The 22,625-nt window shown below is 40.1% G+C and overlaps 1 protein-coding gene across 2 annotated transcripts; it reads right to left on the bottom strand.

Annotated features, from left to right (window-relative positions):
• Nucleotides 1–1,910: 1,910 nt before the first annotated feature.
• LOC121970124 (zinc finger protein CONSTANS-LIKE 9-like) lies at nucleotides 1,911–21,623 on the bottom strand. 2 transcript variants are annotated; one of them, XM_042520598.1, is made up of 5 exons: nucleotides 21,467–21,623; nucleotides 19,814–20,535; nucleotides 19,015–19,248; nucleotides 5,405–5,724; nucleotides 1,911–2,738 (listed from the first exon to the last, which is right to left on the bottom strand). In XM_042520598.1, exons 2-5 carry the CDS (start codon nucleotides 20,399–20,401, stop codon nucleotides 2,609–2,611), a joined length of 1,272 nt encoding a protein of 423 aa, XP_042376532.1. In that variant the 5' UTR covers nucleotides 20,402–20,535; nucleotides 21,467–21,623; the 3' UTR covers nucleotides 1,911–2,608. The 2 variants fall into 2 exon arrangements, with proteins under 2 accessions (XP_042376532.1, XP_042376533.1); XM_042520599.1 differs by having other exon boundaries at nucleotides 19,814–20,527; nucleotides 21,467–21,620.
• Between the last annotated feature and the right edge of the window lie 1,002 nt (nucleotides 21,624–22,625).

Here is a 22,625-nt window from a genome sequence, read left to right as displayed (position 1 = left end):
TGGGATGAGAAAGAACTCAAAGATAGTCTCAGCTTTCTCAAGATCAATGTTCTCATGAAAGTGTTGAATTGTGTAGGATAAATTGGAAGTCTGACCCTCAAAAGAAGCAAGTACAGTGCTTTCGAGAAATTAGATGTCTCTGATCCAATGACAGGCATTTTTAGCAAGTAAAATAAAAAAAAAAAATCTAAAAATAGGAAAGGGATCCTTGGCGCAATAGTAAAATTGTTAATTTATGACTAAAAGATCATGGTTCGAATCTTGAAAATAATCTCTTGTAAAAAAATAAGATAAGACTACGTATAATGAATCTTTTCCCGAAACTCTGTATGGTAGAAATTGTGTGCATCGGACTGTCTTTTTTTTTTTGTTAAAAAAAAAATCTGAAAATAAGATGAAGTTGTAGCAATTAGAATAAGATTTCTTAGCTGGACTCCAGAACACCAAAGCCAAGCCAGCATTCAAGCATGAGGGGAGGAGTTCACCATGGGCACAGATCCATTGTGCAATAACCAGGACAGAAACACATGAATGAACAGCACATGGTGATTTGATCTTGCTCATTACCCTGAAGAGATTAATAGCCATGTTCTACTTGGCACCAGTCAAAACTTTGGCTGCTCGATCAGCTGTTTGCAGTCAAAGTGAGGATAATGTAGATGCACTGTGTCCACCTGCTCCTGCTCTGATGCCTCCATTGACGAGTATGAATTCCTGAAAAGTTTGGTACAGTTGTACTTCCATGCATCCAGGATGGCCTTGGTGGCCAGGCTGAATAGACATGAACCAGGAAAAATCTAGGGACCAGCAATTATTTCACTTCCAATATTTCTAATTTGGTATCTCAATGAATAACATGACTAACACCACCATGACAAAGCATCAAACAGAAACCAGACTATAAAAAGACAAAAGCAGCACATCTCAATCAAGTTTCAACTAAGATTCTGAAAATTTTGATGTGAAGTATCATAGTCCAACCACTGACTTTTCGGCACAATCTAGTAGAAAAAATTACAGTGAGTGTGTTGACTTGATGGCTTAGCCAGTTTTTGAACAAACAGAAATGATGTCTGATTAGCATTACTAAGTAAAACTATTTCTTCTCTTCAAGATCAAATTTAATACGAGATCTAGGTAATTAATAAAAGAGAGGACAAATAAAATATCTATACTGAAATAGAATATGCCATACGGTAGTAGTAGTATTCAATATTCCCTACAATTTGTGAACAACTCACTAAGGTGACCACACTGTTCTCATGAAAGTTTACCCAGATGCCCCAGAATTGAAACTAAATGCACACCATGCCGTTATAAGGTCGAAAGTGATAGACAAATCATAAGCATTTTCAGGTATCTTATGTAAGTTCAATATCACAACCACACAACCTTGCACGTGCCAATCCATCTGCTAGTCCACATGATTAGTATATCATAGAGTAGAATGAAATGCAAAAGGAAGAGGCAAACCACTGTAAGTTTGGCAAGCATCAAGTGATCGATAAATAATTCCATAGAAAAAGGAAAACACAAACATAAACAAAAAATAACAGAGATATGACAAACAGTATCTAAGAGTGACTCTATCTAGCTAGTCCTGTAGTTGATTCGTTGTAGCATATAAAAGCCTACACTCGCATCATTATACTCTTGTCAATATTGATATGCTCCAGGGAGTCATTATAGTTCTAATCAACATTGCTTAGCTCAAACATAGCAGGTCAGTTCTGATCATAGAGTTTGCAATTTGCTCATTTAGGGATGGGCATGTGCAGGTCTAAAAGAAGACTTATCATCAATAGGGATTGCATAAATGGGTTGAGTGATTGTACAATGATTTAAAAAAATGGAAGACAGAAAATATAGATGAGCAAAGATAAAAAAGGATTGCCTTTGCTCAGAAATCATCCAACAAAACAAGCATATATATAAAGAGCAAATTCTTTTATGTCTATACACTACATGGAATGGAAATCTAGTTCCAGATTTTCCAAGTATTTCTTACATATGTTTCTCCTTTACAAGTGAATTGATACAAAGAGATACTCTTAGATACAACACAGTATAATGTACAAATTTACAGGAAAGAATATAGAGAGAAATTTTGAAGTTGAAATTAACCCTGGCTGCACTATGTTGCTGCATGTTGTAGCATGGTGAATCATTGTCAAGGAGTCAAGAAACTATGTGCCGAACAGAAATACAAAAGAGCGGAGCTGAAGTGAAAGAATTATATGATGGAGGTTCAAGAACTTATAATTGGATCATTATTGGAATCGTATGCCTTGTATGTCGGCAATTTCAGAATTTAGGATATATGCACTCAATCCACTATCAAATCAAATACTAAGACCAGTCATACCAAGATCAGAAGGTTGGGACATAGGAATTAGAGAGCTCAAAACTGATATTTCCAGGACTACAGAGCATAAGATTGAATTAACCCTTGCAACCTTGGTTGCCAGTCAAATGCCTTCTTTCTTCTTTCTCATTTCATCATATTGGGTCAAATAAATATATCAATTGCACAGCAGAGCTATTTCTGTCTCCACTTGGCACATATATCTACCAGCTGATGTTACTTAAAATGAGATAGATTGTGCATTTAACAGCTTCTTGTCTGTGAAAGTGGATCATAGTCATAAGCTTCACCAGCCTTCACGAATCGCCCTTTCACACGCCTTCTCACATCCGCCATAGCCTTTCGAGAAGCATACCTAATCTTTTTTTCAAACCTGTTCAAATACAAGGAAGACATTTCCAAATAATTCAATTGAAGAATTCTAAGGAATATATTTATCAAATAAAGTCAGAAAATAGTGCATAATATTCTGTTATAAGTTACATATACGCACAGGTCTAGCCTTTTTTCTATTCACATAGTTTCTGTTTCACAATGATCCAGCTGATTCAACAACTTCCCAATCGCATTATTCTATTCCTAACCAATTCAACAGCTTCACAATGATCCAACCTTGTGAAATGAAATATTCTCTACTGGCCTCCAAACTGACTAACAAATAAAGAGAAAATAGGTTTCCCATTCACAAGGAGAAAAATGTTCCAATGTGCTTTACATATAATTTTTTATCACTTAAAAGCCATTCTTAATTTGAAAGGTGTTCGATGGATCTGGCATTATGGCATTGGATCTTTGTCAAATTCAGAGTAAACAAATCTATTTCTTGTGGTGTGTGTAATTTTAGTGTAAGGAGAGGTAAGGGGTTCATTTTGTGACCTTTCCCTTATTTACTCGGTACCAAACCTGTGGAAAGGATGTCTGGGGCCTTTCTATGGATGGTTTGTGCTAGTTCAACATCCACCCAAAATTAGATGAATATGGGTGTTTATCCAGTGTGAGAAAACATGATACCCATGTATTTTAACATGTAGGGATCAAGATCAATCTTTTACTTCTCATCTCCAATGGCACCCATCTCCACTAGCAAGTCGGCAAATGACTGTAGAGGCTGCCAGAGCCAAAGCGGGCAAAAAAAGGCAAACAACATCGGCAACAAACTCGCATACAGTAAGTGGAAGGGCATCCAGTGTTGGTAATTGGATACAAAGGTCACAAGAGATGGAGAGGGCTGAGGAATCGAAGAGAGGAGGTGATGGAGAAGACAGAGATAGTGTGGTAGTTTCCCAATTTTAAACCTTTTTCCTTCTTCCCCTTCCCATCACCATGTTCTGTTTTTTTCTCCCTCTCCCTCTCCGTTCTTTCCTTTCCTTTCCTTTCCTTTCCTTTCCCTCTAGAGAAAACAGAGCCTTAGTGCCCAGCCTTTTGTTCCACTATTATTGATTATTGCATTCTCCATTATGTAATCGCAGAAGGATACTACTATTATTATTAGTTCAAATGCATATTCATAGTCCGGAGGTATAAAGTAACCTGCAATGCAGATCAACAGAATTTCCAGTATATTAGTCTTTTGTGCTTTCCAAGGATGCAATAATCAGAATTCCATGTTACTTGATCATCATCAAGAAGCCATGCCAATGCCAGCTGCTGGTGATTTCTTTCTTCATTCAAAGAGATCACATTTGACGCAAGGTACTTTTTGTGTTATTTTATACCTAATCAATAAATGTGTAGTTTACCCCTAGCTAACTTAGCGATCGGCCATAAGCTGACCCCGTAATTTACCTTCCTTCACATAACCTAACATGGGAACAAGCTGTAAGGGGTGCCTCGGGTGAGCGTAATCACCTTTTGCTACAATAAATGTATAGTTCGAATTGCTGGTTTTCTGTATTTAGGGGTGTAAATGAACCAAGCCGTTCGTGAGCTATTCGAAACTCGATTCGATAAAAATTCGTTTGAACTCGTTTAATGAAGCTCATTAAAATAAACAAACCAAGCTCAAGCTTCACAATACTCGACTCCTTAGCTCGTGAACACGTTCGTTAAGCTCATGAATCAACTTTTAAATAAAAAAAATAATAGTTTTGATATTAAATTTATAGATTTTACACACTACTTAGGAAAAATATAGACAAATATACTAAATTTATTTATTAGAATAAAATTATAAATTTTAATAAGAATATTATAATTTTCTCTAAATATATAATTTAGTTTTTAATGAATATTTAAATTAATAATTTATATTTATTAAGCTTGTTTAGGCTCGATAAAAGCTCGAATAAACTCGTGAGCCATGAATATATTTGTTAAATAAAATTCGAGCTCGACTCGATTATAAACGAGCCAAACTCAAACATTCAAGAGTTCGGCTCGGCTCGATTACACCCCTATCTGTATTACATGTAACCAAGAAGACTAATGGAGAGTTTTCTTCATCAATAACTCCAATTATATCCTTTCTAGTAGCTGCCAAGTTGCCCGTTTCTATGAACTTAAGCAAGTTGCCAAAAGATTTGACACAAGCAAAAACGAATGCCATAAATAATTATTATGCAAGATCATAATCAGATCCTTATCCTTTCCATCAATATATTATTTTGGTTTTTAAAGGCCAGAAGAAATAATTAGCAGTGGTTGAAACAAACAATAAACTGCATAAAAGATGAACTTTGTTGATTTGATGAATGTAATTGGATCACAAGCTAAAGCAAGGGCATATTTGGGAAAAAAATTAGAACAATAAACAGCAAAGTTCACAAGGGATAAGCCATGCTTAGTTAAAAAAGGCTAACCAAACCATTAACTAAGCAAGTGGATATAGAGAAGAAAAAGATCTAGAACTTTTTTTGTTATCACAAAACATAGGTTAGAAAGTAGAAACCTGCATAAATTAAATAAACACCATAATTTTAATGGATTAACTAATAAAGCTAAGCTCAACTAGAAACTTAAAGGTACCACATTCCACAAATCTTAGAGAAATCAGCGTATAAGTATGCTTTTCATTATGAAATTTCCATAGTCTGGACTTACTTCCGCGCTTTCTTTTTTTCCTTGTAACGCATCACGGCATTATCCCTGGTAGCTGTAGGCGTTGAAGAATTTTCAGAACCAGGTGCAAAACATTGAGGTTCACCCATTAGAAGCATTGATGATACAACACAGTCTTGATAATCCCCACCGCTAATATCACCAGTCAAACTAGAGAAGGAAAGGGATACGCTGGAGTGAGCTTTGCATGGAGGAAAAGACAGACTTGAATCAAGTTTCTTTCCTGGATTTGACATCAAAGAAGCAGCAGATACTGCATTGCATGTTGCCCGTGTGTTATTTATCTCTCCAGGAGATGATATCTGGAAAAATGGATAAGAACAATATCAAAATGTCCCGAAGAAAAGAGCCGTAAGAAGCAAAGGCATGAGATTAGACATGTCATTGTCAGAAAACTGCACGGCTGATTTTAATTAAAAAAAAAAATTGCTTGTGCCAAGCCTTTTAGTTTGAGGACTCTTACATAGGCTAGTAGATTGTAGTCCATAAACAATTGATGCAGTGTACAACAACAATCATCAATCAAGCCTTATCCCACTAAGTAGAGTCGGCTATAAACAATCGACGCAGTGTAATTCTTATAAATTTATGCACTACTTATTGTAGCAAAAGATGAAACTGTCACCTTAGTGGCCCCTCCAGGACGGCCCCACACACTCTAGAAGGGGGTAAATCACGAGAGACATTTTGTCCTAATGCAGCTATAAAATACCGTAAAGGACGAATAACCTTAAGGGAATTTTTAGGAGTTTTTAGGAATTTTGTGAAAAATTTTCGGATCTCGTATAACGAATTTTGAGGGAATGACTTTATAGGCTTGGGAAAAAGCCTGTTCAGAATATCCATTTAGTGGGAGTTAAGTGAGAAAATAATCTATGCTTTAATTAAAGGGACTTAAGTTATAAATTTCCCTTTTCCTATTCATTCCACGCCGTGCCCGTGCCCTAGCCATCCTCTCCTTCCGATCCCTCTTCCTCTCCCTCTCCCTCTCCCTCTCGCGATGCCGACCCCTTTCCTCTTCCCCGATCTCTTCGCCTCCCCAACCCAACACGTCGCCTCGCGATGCCGCTTCTTCCACGTGTACAAAACCCATCCGACCGCTGTCCCTCTCCCAAACTCTCTTCTCCTCAGCTGGCGACACCCTTGCAACCATGAAGCCGCTGCGCCGCTTTCTGTCTTCCACGTGACACCGTCAGGCTCTCTTCGAATTTCGCTGATGGTGGTGCTGCTCCGCTAGATCGCCGCGCCACCTCGATCACCCGACGGATTGACGCCGCCGACTTGCCACGCCACTGCTCGATCCATTGTAGCTCTACCGCGGTCACCTCCCGATGCCCTAGTGCCCTCTGCCCTAGTTCACCGCCATAGCCGCATCCAGATTTCGTCTGAGGGAAATCAGTGGACCTAGTTTAGGGCTTCGACCATCACTGTTTGTGAGCAATCCGGCCAACCAACTATTCCTCTATGAGTGGTTGACAGCAACTTCGATCCCCTCTCACCGAGTTCCTCCGTTCTGTCTCTGGCCATCGCAACCACCATCTACCGACAGATCTGGGTAATCATCGAGATCTAATTTCAGTTTATGTTCAGGGATTGATCAGTGGGTTAATTGGTTTGTAAGGTTTAATAGATTGATAAAAGTTGTACTGGATTGGTTGAGTAAGGGATTGTGGATTATGATTAGGAAAAATTAAATGATTCATGCTTAGCCTAGTCTAATCCGTTTATGGAAGGGTTAAAATTTGGCTAAACCTAATTTAATCAAATGGGGGGATGAATTAATCGATGATTAGTTAAGGTTGATTAATAATGAGGGTTTCCTAATTCAATTAGGAATTTGATTTAGTTATTTGATACGTTTTAGAGTAGCTAAACTATACGTTTAATTTGTAGGACTCTTATTTGAGACAAGAGTCTCGAAATGAAATCTATCTGATACGATCTTCGTTTTGAGGCGGGTACCTTTGACTTATCTCTTTTGATATTGTCATTCTGATATGCGTAATAGGTTATAACTGTTGGTGTGGGAAGCATCCGACGATCGAACCCAAGTTTTGATAATAGCAAAGGGTTCAAAGTTAAGTCTGTTAGGACCAAAAGTAGCTAGAGGGGGGGGGTGAATAGCTCGTCGCGTTCGCTCGTTACTCGGCGTTGCTTGGCGTTGCTTGTTTCTTCAAGAATATGCAGCGGAAAATACAGAAACAAATGCAACAACGCTAACACGGTTGGTTTACTTGGTATCCACCTCACAAGAGGTGACTAATCCAAGGATCCACACCACGCACGCACCCTCCACTATGAAAACACTCCTTTTCGGTAACTACCGAGGGCGGAGAAGCCCTACAAGACTCTCAGTACAAGAAGAAAGGAAAGGGAAACAAAATACAAGCGCAAAGCTTACAATGAGTACAGAAAACCCTAACCCTAGCTTCTCTTCTTGCCTTTGATCCGCCTCTTGACTTGGAAAGCTTCCAAGATCCTTCAAGAACTGGCGATCTGATCTTTGAGAGCGCTGTGGAGGAGCTGGCGAGTAATCTGGAGTGAATCGGAGAAGAGCTACCGCAGCCATCGAACGCCTGCAGCTATAAACGATGCCAACGGTCGGATCCCGATCGATTTAAATGTTCCCAATCGATCGGGGAGGCTTTGGATCGATCCACGGATCGATCCAGAGCGCCTCTGTGCTCGAACGCGCCTCGATCGATCCACGGATCGATCCAGCGCTTATCGCGCGAAGCGTCCCAATCGATCCACCGATCGATTGGGACCTCGATCGATCCACGGATCGATCCGAGGCTCTGCTTCATTGGAAGTCCGGATCGATCCATCGATCGATCCAAAGACTTGATTTTGTCCAACCCTAACTTGCTTAGCTCAAGTCTAAGGTTCCCAAGCCCAACATCTGGTCAACCTCGACTTGTTAGGGCTCTTCATTACCTAGCATCTAGTCAACCTTGACCCACTAGGACTTCGTCACCAAGTGTCCAGTTAACTCTTTGACCCACTTGGACTTTTCTCCTCTTGCCAAATATCCAATCAACCTTGACCCACTTGAACTTACCGTCTCGTGTCAAGTGTCTGGTCATCCATAATCCATTTGGATTTCTACTCACTAAATGTCCGGTCAAACTTCACCCACCTGGATTTCTACTGCCTGGCTTCACTCACCAAAACTTTCTCACTGCCAAGCTTCACCTACTAGGACTTCCTCATTGCCTAGCTTCACCACTAGGACTTTCCACCGCTTCACTCACCAGGATTTCCATCCGCCTAGCTTCACCACTAGGACTTCCTCTCACCTCACTTCACTCTACTCTCCACCTTTTTCCTCGACTGTGCATTTCTCCACCAGACTTCTCGTACTGCTTCACCATCTGATTTCTTTCCCCACTCTCCTTCCATTCTGCTTCACTCACTGAAGCATCTCCATTGCTCTCCTTAAACTCATCGTTAACAGTTTCACTCCCATCCAGTCTATTCCTAACCTAGTTCCTCAATGACTCATTGTTTCCCACTCACTTTCATCTTCAACATCTTCATCACTATCAAACAACTCATCTTCATGCGGCAACAATCTCCCCTTTGATGTTCGACAATACCACAATAACACTTACAATCCCATACGTAAGTTAGGCTAATCCCATAGCCTCCTTCTTCACGCCACTAGGTAATGAAAGCATAAATTAAGCTCTTCATTCTCCCCAAAGAGGGCACTCCCTCAGGTAATGAAAGCCTAACTTACTCCCTTTCACGAGTCCTTTCATTCTCCCCCGACCTTCCCATAGGTAATGAAGGCCAAGCTTAACCATACATTCTCCCCTATCGGCACACATCAACCCATCGTTGGACACACATCAACCTATGCTCCACTTGGGCACACTTCAACAATTCCATTTGTTAAGACTCTCCCCTGAAGAGTTGCTCATCGTTGTTCACAACATCACTCGTTGTGATCAACACGATAATGAAGGTCCCATACCCTTCATTTATCCTTAACTTCTCCCTCAATGTAGACAAATACCCAACCTTGAGCATTATCTAACCACTTGAGTTCCCACTTGAAATAATGAGGATATCCACTCCCCATTTCTCCCCATTTCAAGTTTAAATGCTCAACCTTGAGCAAGTTCACAACAGAAGGTTAACCACCTTCCAAGGTTCATGAAAAATAATTTTCATGTCTTTAAAGAGTCCCTCCCCCTAAAGACATGGTGGTAACTTCTGTCATTGCACCAACAATGACTTGGAATCCCTAAAACATTAGGAAACCCAAATTTAGAAGTTTTGAGGTTCAAATATTCAAAATTTGAAACAACCTCAACCTAAACTTCTACTTAGTCTTCGTTAACCAATCCATCCTTGTTTTCAACATGAAAACACCCTTTGTATGTATACAAATGTATTTAAGGGGTTTGGAATGGTTACCTAGACTCAAAGAGGTTCAAAGATGCTGAAATCAGGCCTTCCCAGCCAAAATCAGCAACTTGGATCGATTGGAGTTGGGTTCCAATCGATTGAACCTTTCGAATCGATCCACCGATCGATTCAACTCCCGGATCGATCGGTCGATCGATCCAGTGAGTCCTCGCGGATCTTGAATCGATCCATGGATCGATTCAGAACTCAATCGATCCATGGATCGATCGGAGCTCGATAGTTGCTGAAATTCCATTTCATCAACTTCGAAACCCTAGAAAATTCTACAAAATCCAAAAATTATGAAATTTCGTGTAGACATTATTTAGGCATACTTAATCATGGAAAAATAGCTTTCTGAAAATACATCATATTTTCAAAGATTGACACAAACTTGAAAACTTGCAAAAACTTTAGTGTTTTTCTTCAAGTTTGTGTCTAACTATTCAATGGTGATTACTATCAAAAGATAGCCTTCACCAAGGTTTTCCAAAAACATTTTAAAAACATTTCCAAAACCAATATCCCATCACATTCCTTGGGCTTAATGCACATGACTTGTACATTAGCTTTCCCAATGATGGGAAAACACATAACTATGTGTTTTGATGAATTTAAAACTCAAAGGAATGCACTAAATCAACATCTTGAGCTTTGTTCATCATCCTAACATCTCACTTGTATATAATATGCACTAAAACACATACAAGTCACCTTAGAGATCTTTGTGAGATGTAAAATTTGGTTTTGCCCTATTCTAGGGATCATGCATATCTATCTAGGCATTTTAGAGATATTAGACATCCACCCAGGATGTCACTTGTTAATAAGTGTCGTTAAATGCCATTCGTCCTTAATTACAAGGAATTAAACTAAATGCATGATTATGTTATGACATACATCAACAGAAAATAATTTTCAAAAGAAAATATCCTATTACTACATGATGTATGAATGTCATGACATGGTATTTTTGGATTTTCCATAATAAAACATGAATGCAAAAACTAGACATGATGTCATGGCATATGATGGGCAAACAATCATGGCAAGATTTAGCATAAATAAAATATACCTAGATTAACTATCTAAGTATCCTTAAAGTCTTAGCTAAACTTACACCTTAAACCTAGATTGCCCTAAAGTGCTACAAGAGAATGCCAAAACCTAAATTGACATTTCTAATTTCCTTGATTTAATGTATGCCAATTGAAAATAAACATGTCCTCAAATGTTGGCATATTCCATTTTTCTTCAAGAGTAGCACTTTTAAATTTAAGGCCCGGATTGCCTTAAATTGCCTAAGAACATACCAAAATCCCAACTTGATAGTTCTTATGAATCTCCCAATATGTGCCATTTAAGATTAAAATCAATTCTTCCACTATTAGACACATTTTTACTCTTTCAAGGAGTAATCAATAGGTCCATTTCATTTTCAAAGGTTAACTAAAACCTTGAAAATGCTCCTTGAGTGTCAATTTCCTCAAAGTTGGGTTAACTACCCTTCTAATCGGAGTTGACACTCTCTAACCCATCTATGGGGTAGAGAAGATGCTCCTAGGAACCCAACACCTATTGGTGCTCCTTGGATGCTCTAGGTACTCACTAGGGATAACTTCCCTAGATACCTTCCTAGTGACCTTGTTGGGCTTCTTAGAAGCCTTGGTCACATTTTCTAGGTCAACTCTAGGGATAGCCTCCCTTGTAACCTTGTTCGTGACTTTCTTAGACTTCTTAGAAGTCTTAGTCACTTTGGTTGCAAAGATACTTCTAGGGATATCTTCCCTTGTATCCTTGACTTGACCTCTAGACTTAGGGTTCGTTCCATAACTATATGGAACCCTATGATAACTAGGCACATCCTTCTTAGCTTTTGGTTTGTATCCCAAACCTTTATGGCCATTGGATGACTTTGATTTTCCTAAACCTAAGTTATGCTCACTTTGCCCTAATAGGATATTTTCCATCATTTTTAGGGTCTTCTCCATTTTATCAAGTCTTGACCTCAAGACTTGATTTTCTCTCACTAAGTCCTTAGTATTTGATCCATGAGCATTTTTGTTTCTAGGCTTGTATCTTAAATCCTTAGAGTTTTCGCCTAGATTTTTACCTACAATCCTAGCCTTAGGTGTAGTAGTTTTAGCATGAAAAGCTATATGTTTTTCTTTAACGCTATCATGCTTTCTATTTTCATGGTAAATAGCATTAAAATGATAGAAATTTGACCTAGCATGCTTTTTACCATTTTGTAAGGGAATAGGCTCAATGAAAGTTACCTTCCTTTTTACCTTAGAGGCTCCCCCTTGACTAGAGCTTCCTCCATGAGCCTTGACCACCTTCTTCCCCTTAGGGCATTGACTTCGGTAATGCCCCTTTAGATTGCAAGAGAAGCACACGATGTGCTCCTTGCTCTTCTTTGTTCCGGGGATGGTCTCCTTGGGCTTCTCCTTGCCCTTTTGTGCCACTTGGCCCTTCTTCTTGGCCAATTTAGGGCATTTGCTCTTGTAGTGCCCACTTTCCCTACACTCAAAACATATTATATGATTTTTATTTTTAATTGAAACATTTATACCTTCTTGTATAGGGATGGCACTTGCTCCTCCATTTGATATTTCTTGAATTTCGGAGGTGGCACTATCTTCTTCTTCTTCACTTGACCCGGATGTAGAAGCTTCTCCTTCTTCTTGATCCGGCGTCACCAAGAATTGCTCCCCCTCAATCCTAGAGGTGGAGGCTTCATCATTTTGAACGTGAAACAAGGAGTATGCTCCCTCCTCGTTCCTTGCATTCCTTGAGGATGAAGCTTCTTGGATTTCCTCTTCTTGGGTCGAGCATCTCTCAACCTCGGAGTCCTCCTCTTGGTCTTGATCCATGAGTCGCCCTCTTTGGATTCTCCTTGATTTGACACAGTGGAGGGATCTCATGAATTCTTGTGCTCCAAAGCTCCTGCATCAAACTCTCCAATTTGTTCCAAGATGTTGCTTGGCAATAAATTGACCAAAAGCTTGGTCACTTTGTCATTGGCCTCACATCTTTGGATTTGGTCTTTGCTTCACTTGCTCCTTTTGAGTACTTTGCCCTTGGAATTTGTGGGAGCTTCAAAACCTTCCATGAGAGCAAACCATTGCTCTATCTCCATCATAAGAAAATTTTCGATTCTTGATTTCCAAGAATCGAAGCTTGTAGATGAATATGGTGGAGCCACCCTTGTGTCAAATCCAAGTCAATCTTGGAATTGCATCTTGAAGTTGAGCTTGATAAAGTCTTGAACTTGAAGAATTTGCTTCAACTTCTTCACCCTCTAGCTTTTCTTGTTATGCTTGACCCTTCCGGCGATGATTCCGGTGAAGAGCGGCCTCGCTCTGATACCACTTGTTAGGACCAAAAGTAGTTAGAGGGGGGGGTGAATAGCTCATCGCGTTCGCTCGTTGCTCGGCGTTGCTTGGCGTTGCTTGTTTCTTCAAGAATATGCAGCGGAAAATACAGAAACAAATGCAACAACGCTAACACGGTTGGTTTACTTGGTATCCACCTCACAAGAGGTGACTAATCCAAGGATCCACACCACGCACGCACCCTCCACTATGAAAACACTCCTTTTCGGTAACTACCGAGGGCGGAGAAGCCCTACAAGACTCTCAGTACAAGAAGAAAGGAAAGGGAAACAAAATACAAGCGCAAAGCTTACAATCGAAAACCCTAACCCTAGCTTCTCTTCTTGCCTTTGATCCGCCTCGACTTGAAAGCTTCCAAGATCCTTCAAGAAGCGATCTGATCTTCAGAGCGGAGGAGTGGCGAGTAACTGGTGAATCGAGAAGAGCTACGCGACCGTGAACGCTGCGGTATAAACGATGCGGCGGTCGGATCCCGATCGATTTAAATGTTCCCAATCGATCGGGAGGCTTTGGATCGATCCACGGATCGATCCAGGCGCCTCCTAAACGAAAGGCTGGATCGATCCACGGATCGATCCGGCGCTTATCGCGCGAAGCAGCCGCCTCAATCGATCCCGATCGATTGGGACCTCTGATCGATCCACGGATCGATCCGAGGCTCTGAGGACTGGCCGGATCGATCCATCGATCGATCCAGCCCTGGATCGATCCATCGATCGATCCAAAGACTTGATTTTGTCCAAAACCAAGTCCCAAACCTCCCAAACCAACACCCGGTCAACCTTGACTGTTGGTACATGCCCAGCATCTAGTCACTCCCTCGACTGCTAGACTTCCCTTACCAAGTGTCCGGCCAATCCTTTGACCCACTTGGACTTTCTCTTCTATCCATCCAATCCTTTGACCTACTTGGACTTTTTCTTCACGCCAAGTATCCAGTCAATCCTTTGACCTACTTGGACTTCCAAGCACCGATGTCCGATCATCCTCGATCCATCTAGATTTTCCCTGCCCGGCTTCACTCACGGGACTTTCACCTAGCTTCACTCACTAGGGTTTTCCATCCTAGCTTCACTCACTAGGACTTTCACGCTGCCAGCTTCACTCACTAGGTCACTCACTAGGACTTTCACTGGCTTCACTCACCGATTTCCATCCGCCTGGCTTCACTCACTGGGACTTTTCTTCTGCCTCTTCACTCGACTTTCTCCTGCCCGGCTTCACTCACGGGACTTTTCTTCGGCTTCACGGGACTTCCATTCTCGGCCACTTACAGACTTCCATTCGTCTGCTCACCACGGGACTTTAAATCTAGCTTCACTCACGGTCTTTCATTTGCCTAACATCCCGCTAGACTTCCGATCAAGTATCCGGTCAACCTCGACCTACTCGACTCTTCTTCAATCAATATCTTATTGTCAAACATCTAAACCCAAACCAAGACTCAGCTTGGTCAACCTTGTCACGAGGATATGCACAACAAAGTCTTGTTGTTATCTAACATGTTGAATGAGTGTTTCAGGAAAGTCCTAGCGGTTAGGAAAACCCTAGGGATGGTAACCCTAGGTCTGGGGTGGTAACCCTAGGTGGAGAAAAGTCCTATCTGTTAGGCAAAGAGAAACCCTAGGGGTGGTAACCCTAGGTCATGGGGGTGGTAACCTATGTGGAAAGTCTTGGCGGTCAACGGTCAAAAAGTCCCAAGGGTGGTAACCCTAGGTAGAAAGTCCCGGTGTCGCAAGGTGAAAGACTGGACTAGTCGGGAAGCGGATGTCCAGAAAGTCCGAAGCGTCGAGTCGACGAAAGTCCGTCGATCCGGAGGATCGCCGCAACAGTAAATCTCCGAGTGGAGTAGGTGAGGACGTGTTCCCGGTAGAGGAACAGGCGTCGGGTCGACCTAAGGTTTCCGGTCGAAATCCGAAGCCGGACAGTCCGGAGACTGCCATAATATTCTTTATCATATTCATACTGTTGTTTTACGCTAACTTTGTGTTGCAGGATATTGTTTGGGACTAACATGTCTTGCAGCAAAATAACGAAGTTTTCCCTCGGATGAGCGATGTCAGCTGGAGCACCTCAAGCTCTCGAGGCTGCGAGCACGCGCCGCGAAGGGCATCGCCTCGGTTGGCAATGCGCCTGGAGGCCCGACATTTCAAGCGCGTTTTACGGTGATGAATGGTACGTCTGCGCACGGTGGACTCGGAGCTATGGAGGCGCCTTCGGAGGCCTTCAAGGCGCCTTGGATGCCCTTTATAAGGGGTCTTCGAGCAGCAGTGAAGATCAACAATTGACAAGCTTTCCTTCTGCTGTGTGCTGCTCAAGAAACGACTTTAAAGTGCTGTTGCAGTCGCCGACGACCCGAAGCTTCAGTTATTATTTTGTTGTCGGTATTATTTCAATTCCAGTTGTACTTATTTCCTTGTACTTATTCACGATATTTTAGTTGTTGCCCATGGAAAGCGATCAAGGATCCGGGCCTTCGAGTAGGAGTCGATCTAGGCTCTGAACGAAGTAAACGACTGTGTCTCTGTGTTTGTGTTTATTTACATTTCCGCTGCGTATTTTACTCCGATAGTTTTACAAATCGAACGAAATAACCGCGAGCGCTAGACTTGTGATGTGTAGTTCTTGCTCTCGTAGATCTTATATCGAGATTTTGGTATGCTGTCCATGATTTACGCTGCGATGGCTTTCCGTTGTGGGTTGTGTTTTCCTCACTGTGGTGGAGTAGGTTTGATATATATATAATTGTGTGGAATGTTTATTTAAATTATTGCTTATGTTCCGACCGTATTGGCTGAGGATTGAGAGGCCCTGAGGGCTGTGTATTTATGGATTCAGATTGTCATCGGTACAAGAGAAATATTGCCGGATTTTTTTTCTGGCAATGACTCCTCCGGGGCGTGACAACAGCGACCCTTTGCATCCAACGAGGCATTTTTGCATTCACTGGGAATTGACCCCAAACCCTATTACAGCAAACACCCATTTAGGTACCAACTACGCCAACTCATGGGGGTATTTATAAACTACTTAAGCTATTGTAAAAGTTCGTGTAAGTTGGAAAAACTGCTTAAACAATTTAGCAAGGAGAAAACAGCTAAAAGTTATCATTTAAAATAAGTTATAAATCAATAAACATGTTATCCAAGGAGGCTTTTAGCCGGCAATAATTGTTCACTGCTTGATGTCAGAAAAGATAACTAATGCTGCATGAGCAATGATCATATGCCTCAATTAGTGATCTCACAAGGGTTCACATGATTTGGGGATAGAATGTGCCTCAGTCAACGATTGCAAGAATTGTGTGCCTTAGTCAGTGATCTTTCTCTCTTGCTTTCCCATTTCCCCCAAGCCTCTCACTTGTGAGCTTGGGTATTGTTGTAGCTCGGGATTGGAGCTGACAGTGCAGTTGGGGAACTCTTTTCCTCATAGCTCGAGCATGTGTGGAGAGTTAAGCAGGCCACTGCTGTTGACCATTCATTCCTCATTGATAACCTATCTTTTCTAGGGTTTCTCTTCTACCGCATTGACAGAGTATTGCAATCTATTGAGGCCAACTTTTAGAATCAAAGTGCCATAGATCATGTTCAATTTGGGCGTAAGAGCTCAGTGAGTTTTCTTTAAAGGGTTGTTGAATAATTATCTATTTTGGATTAATAGCTACTTGTTATTTAAGTTAAGTTAGCCCGAGTGTTTCATAGCATAGAAACACCTACTCTATACCTTCGACCAAGGAGAGTTATATAGTAAATGCTTGGCCTTACTATATTTCTATTTAGGGCTATTGCTCATGCAGTCAAGCAATCTATCATGTTTTCTCGGAAGGTATGCAATTTAGTTAGATTTGATGTTATATTTGGTTTTGACATTATTGCAAATCATGCTCTATGAGTGAAGCTTGTCTAAGGCGGCTTAGCTCAGATAGGGCGTGATAGTAAATTTGTGACACATTGTGGTGGGTAATACACTGCTCTAAGAGTGGGAGTTTCTCCATTGGTCACTCGAGTCTTGGATATGCACTTGATTTTTTTATACTTTCGTATGCATATGGACTATATAACTTTTGTGAGTGATCGGCTATACTAGGTTTGTTCATTGGATAAATCCATGAGGTTGGTAGGATAGCATACCAACCAAAGTGGACAACATTCGGATGTATATTCCTTTATATTTTATGAAACTATACTCTTCATTGTGATGTCTTTTAGATCTATGAAATTCATGTTCTATGGCTATGCTTATGATATTTTATGTGCACCACTAGGTCATTAAAATTGCTCATCTTAATTGTCTCATTTGATTTATGTACCTTATTAGGAATCCTACTTAGCGTGTTGCTAATACAATAATAACTAAGCCTTATTCCACTAGATGGGGTTGATTTTATGGATCCTTCTATGTCATTGGGCTCTATCCCCACTATATCATTATCTATATTTAAATAAATTTTATCTTGTTTTATTATTACTAACCATATTTTTTTTGATCTTCCTCGTTTAATGTACATATTTATCACATTGTCTAACTCGCATATCCGTATCATCTTAAATGTATCTCTCAGAGTTTTTCCTCAATAGATACAATTCCAACTTTCTCTTTAATGCTTTTATTTCTTATTTTGCCCATACTCGTATGCCCACACATCCAACTTAACATCCTCATCTCTGTAACTCTCATCTTCTACTCATGTACTCGAGTCATAGCCCAACATTTAGCATCATATAACATAGCAGGTCTAACATCCGTTTTGTAAAACTTCCCTTTAAATTTTAGAGGTACTTAAGATCATATAAAACAACAGACACTCTCCTCCAATTCAAACATGCTATTTGTATTTTATGTAAGACATCTCTCCTAATCCCTCCATCATTTTGCAAAAATAATCATAAATACTTAGCTCTCAGTTCTAGACAACTTGTCATCTCTTATCTTAACAATTGTCTCATTACGTCTAATATTATTAAACTTAAATTCTATATATTTTATTTTTACTCTACTAAGCCTAAAACCTTTTACTTCTAGTGTTTCCCACCAAGATTTTAGTCTAGCATTTACTCATTCACGTATCTCATCTACCAAAATAATATCATCTACAAACAACATACACCACGATACTGTGTCTTGAATGTATCAACGTTCGTCCATGATTAGTGTAAAAAGATAGAAACTTTGAGTTGATCATTAATGTAACTCTATCTTTATTGGAAATGCTTCAGTTAATCCGCTTGAAGTATTTATTCTAGTCATTACACCCTCATACACATCCTTAATGAGTTTAATATACGCTAACACCTCTCTTTTCTAAAATTCTCCATATAATTTCTCTTGAGGCTCTATCATAAGTTTTTTCTAAGCCAATGAATATCATGTGTAGATCTTGCTTATGCTCTTGAACTTTTCAATAATTATTATTGGGAGCAAAAGCATAAGCTGAGAGATTGTGCTGAGGCAAAAGTGTGCTGCTAATACATTGTTATTATTATTCTTTTAGTAGGGGAGTATTCAATTGGAGTTTGCATGAGCTATGAGCTATGAGCTATGAGCTGAGAGATTATTCAAGATTTTTACGCAATAATTAATTGTAGTTAGAATGTTTGATGTAAAAAGAAATTGCTCTTTTGATGGATTTGTATGAAAACTTTATGCACAGTATGATTTCAATAACAAACCATAATGGGGTGTAACTATTGCAGGCCATGTTTCATTATATAATAGATCATAACATGATACACAGACGCTAGCATAATAACTAAACCTCATGGAAACATAAAAACTAACCAGATGTGCCTGTCCAGCCAGATCCTGGCAGCCAGAATTAGCAGCAGAAGCCTCCCTAATATCAAAAAAACTATCTATTCCACCATCATCATCAAAAAGACGATTTGTTTGGCTATGAGATGCACTAAAAAGATCTTCATAATTTTCAAACGTCAAGTCAACATCGTCCACATTGAAATCTTCATAGAAACGATCTTTGCTGAATTCAAATTCTTTAGTCCCTGAACAACCTAGCTGCAAATGGATCAAACAAGAATTAGGAGGTATAAAAAATCAAGCTTAAATTTTCAGTTTAGAAGTGTATAATTTGTTCTGCATTAATAAAAGTGTGCACTTTTTGGAGTATAATTTCAATGAAAAAAGTAGTGGTTTTTGGTCAACAAGCAGGTTGTTTAGTCAACAAAGCATACAATATGAAGTTGAACTCAAATGAGAGTCCTGCAACAATTTATTCACTGAATTTGAGAAAATCATGTAAGGACAATATATTCTATTTTTCGTTCAAACGTCACAAAGATGAAAATGACAAGGGCCAGAATATGATAGGTTGAATCTTTTCTCTTTTTTCTATGTATTTTCCAGTAAGTTTCACAAATCAGTCCTTAGTAGAAGTGTTAACAAACATTTGAGGAGGAAGCAGTATATGCTGCTGCACAGAAACAATGGACTAGATAGTAACAGGAAGTATAGAACAAAATTTTTGAAGTTATACTTGGTAATAGATCGTACAGAATTTCTTCCTTTTTTTTAAAAAAAAAAAAGGCAACAGCCTTGGAAACTGAAATAATCTGAGAAGTACCTTTGGAATTTCTGAATCTAATGAACCAGCTATCTGATCAGCAGTAGATGGCAATGAACATAAGACAGACCCTGACGATGATCCAATCCATGGATTTAACTTATTGGTGGCATCTAGATCTTTTACTTCCTCTGCAATTGAAGTTTCTATGTTACCGTTGCTTCCAGAAGGTTCCCAACAATTACTGACGCTATTCTCATTGATGTTCATCAAGCCTAGTCCCTGCTCACAATCAGACTGAACCATAGAAGATAAGTTCTGAAAAAATGGCCACATTCTTGAAAGTTCAGCAGAAGAAGGGCAGCCCGAGTAACAGTTTATTGTCTGTCGTTTGTGCCCTGAAGCCACTACTGATCCACCATGCCCATTCCAATCACAATTTTGGCAAAGTGAAACACTTTCCTCAATGCACCTGATAACAGCAGGTTGTGCATTGCATCTTCCACACACAAGTGTGCGTGAGTGGCGCCGAGAAAGAGCATTTGCAGAATGGACATTCCGGTCACAGAACAAACACAAAGAAGCAGCATCAGACCTACAGTAGACTATGGATTTTTTCTCCCCACAATAATTACAAAGATGATTCATGGTTCTGCAGTCTCAGCAAAAAGCAACCAAAAGTAATGTGTTCTTGGTAGTTTTAACAAGACTATTCTTCTGCTCTAAGCAAAAAGTTCCATCATGTCCACATTGACAGCATGTCCTGAGTTTTAGCTGGAGCACTAAAAGAAGTTGAAAAGTAAAATAGGGTATGTGTAAGGTACAGCAAACTAAAAGTAAATCTTCCTCAAATTTGCCAAGAAACATAGTTTTAGCAGTGATAGTTGGAGAATACGTCATGTTTTTATTTTTTAACTAAGGTCGGGGTAGTTTGCTTAACTAGTACACATCAGTAAAACAGAGTTCATGATAAAAAGGAACAGGCAAGACCAAAACCAGACCCCAAAACCTGCTAAAGTAAGGAATGTTGTCAACATTTATATCTTAGTAAAATGCTAAGCAGCTAATATATTCCCAAGAATAATACCACTCAAAACAGGTTAAGATTCAATAGGAGCTCCAGTTGACTTTTACACGGTGGAATCTTATAAATTGCACTGTCCAAAATCTTGTAAAACACTAGGCACGGAACACTATCATAGTTAGCACATAAAGCAAAAGACAAAAGGGCCAAAGCCAGTCAGCCATATGAATCAGTTCAACAGCAAGCACGTTTCTAATAGCTCACTTTTGGAAGCAAAAGAATCTGAATTGGTGGTATTTTAACCAAATTCGGACTCCGTCAAAACCACGAAACCAAACAAATATACAAAAGTATTTCAAACATTAAACAAACATAAAAAAAAATGCTTGGATTTTGTTAACATCCATCCCTTGATCTTGCATCAAAATTCCATTGTTTACGCATATTATGAAAACAAAAATAATAATAATAAAAAGAAAGAAACGTGCAACTAGTACAGTAGCAAATCAAAAAACCAAAAGAAAAACATGGATTTCGACACATCGAATTGGTAAAAAAAAAAACACAGCTTCCACAAAGCCAGCTACAGAATCCAACTCCGTTTGAAAAATATTATTAATAAAACAAGAATAAAAGGCAGCTACAACTCATGCGGTATCCCATCAGAAGAAAATATCTCATTTTTTTACCTCTTCCATGGCATGGAAGTGAACCAGCGACAGGATGAAAACCCTAGCAGAAGAAGGATGCGATATTGAATTCGCTCACGAGACGAATTTTAGATAAAACGATAGGAGAGAAGCAAGGAGGCGAGAGCGCAAGCCGCAATTGAGAATCGAAGGGACCAGAAACACGGATGCAGGATGAGACGATGAGGTGACGCGGGCCCCACATTCCACGGGCTCCCGACTCCCGTGGCCTAAAACACTTTTTTGTCATCCGCTTCCACGGACTCAGCTCCATTCCGTACCTAGATAGCCCGACGCGGGTCCCTTCTACTTCCATCCAGTAGTAAGGTAGATATTCAATTGGGTATGCTTCTTCGTTGCCGGATACTGCGCCTTGACGAAAAGGTTTCTAAAAGTGCCATCTACCGATGTGGTTCGGCGTCGCAGACCTTCCCCCAACCTTCCACGCTCGTTATCTCATTGGTCGAAATGTGGGAGATGGATTCAGTTGGCCAATCGGATCGACCCAACCTCTGTGGGCTGCCGACCGAGAGAAGACATCGTGGCGTTCCGGAGGACCAGCCAATTGACGACGGACACGCTGTCTTTGAGGTTGACGGGAAGGTGAGTCGCTTCATACAACGGACGGTGCGATGGGACTATACAAGTCAACGCTCATGTAGTGGAGGAAGGAATTTAAAAAAAAAATTAAGAAAAAAAAAGAGACAAAATCGCATGGCATCAAATCTCGGCCGTCCGATGAAATCAGTGGATGGCGATCTAAAATAAATTATCGAAGCACATAGATAAAATTTTAAAATATTCAAATTACATATGAATTTTAAAATTATCAAATTACGTATATCATATTTATTTTATCCTAGGCAGGATCTCCTTGACCACTTTTTGTGATCCAAAGGATGTGTCACTGGTATTTGCGGTCGGATCGTGGCCGCGATCCGACCGCAAATGGTTGTGATCCCTTCTTGGGTTCATCGTCCCTATCAGGTTATAGTTTTTGTTCGGAGCGGGTGGTCGGAGGCGGCCCGGAGGATACCCTCGCTCGTCGCCCAGTAATATGGTCACTTATCCATCACCGGAGGCCTCCGGGAGGTCTCCGATCGCCCGTTCCGAACAAAAACTATAATTTGGTAGAGACGATGAATCCAGGAAAGGATCG

The sequence above is a fragment of the Zingiber officinale genome, chromosome 4A, assembly GCF_018446385.1.
Source record: "Zingiber officinale cultivar Zhangliang chromosome 4A, Zo_v1.1, whole genome shotgun sequence".
In the NCBI taxonomy this organism is placed as follows: domain Eukaryota; kingdom Viridiplantae; phylum Streptophyta; class Magnoliopsida; order Zingiberales; family Zingiberaceae; genus Zingiber; species Zingiber officinale.
This window is presented reverse-complemented; position numbering and strand designations above follow the sequence as displayed.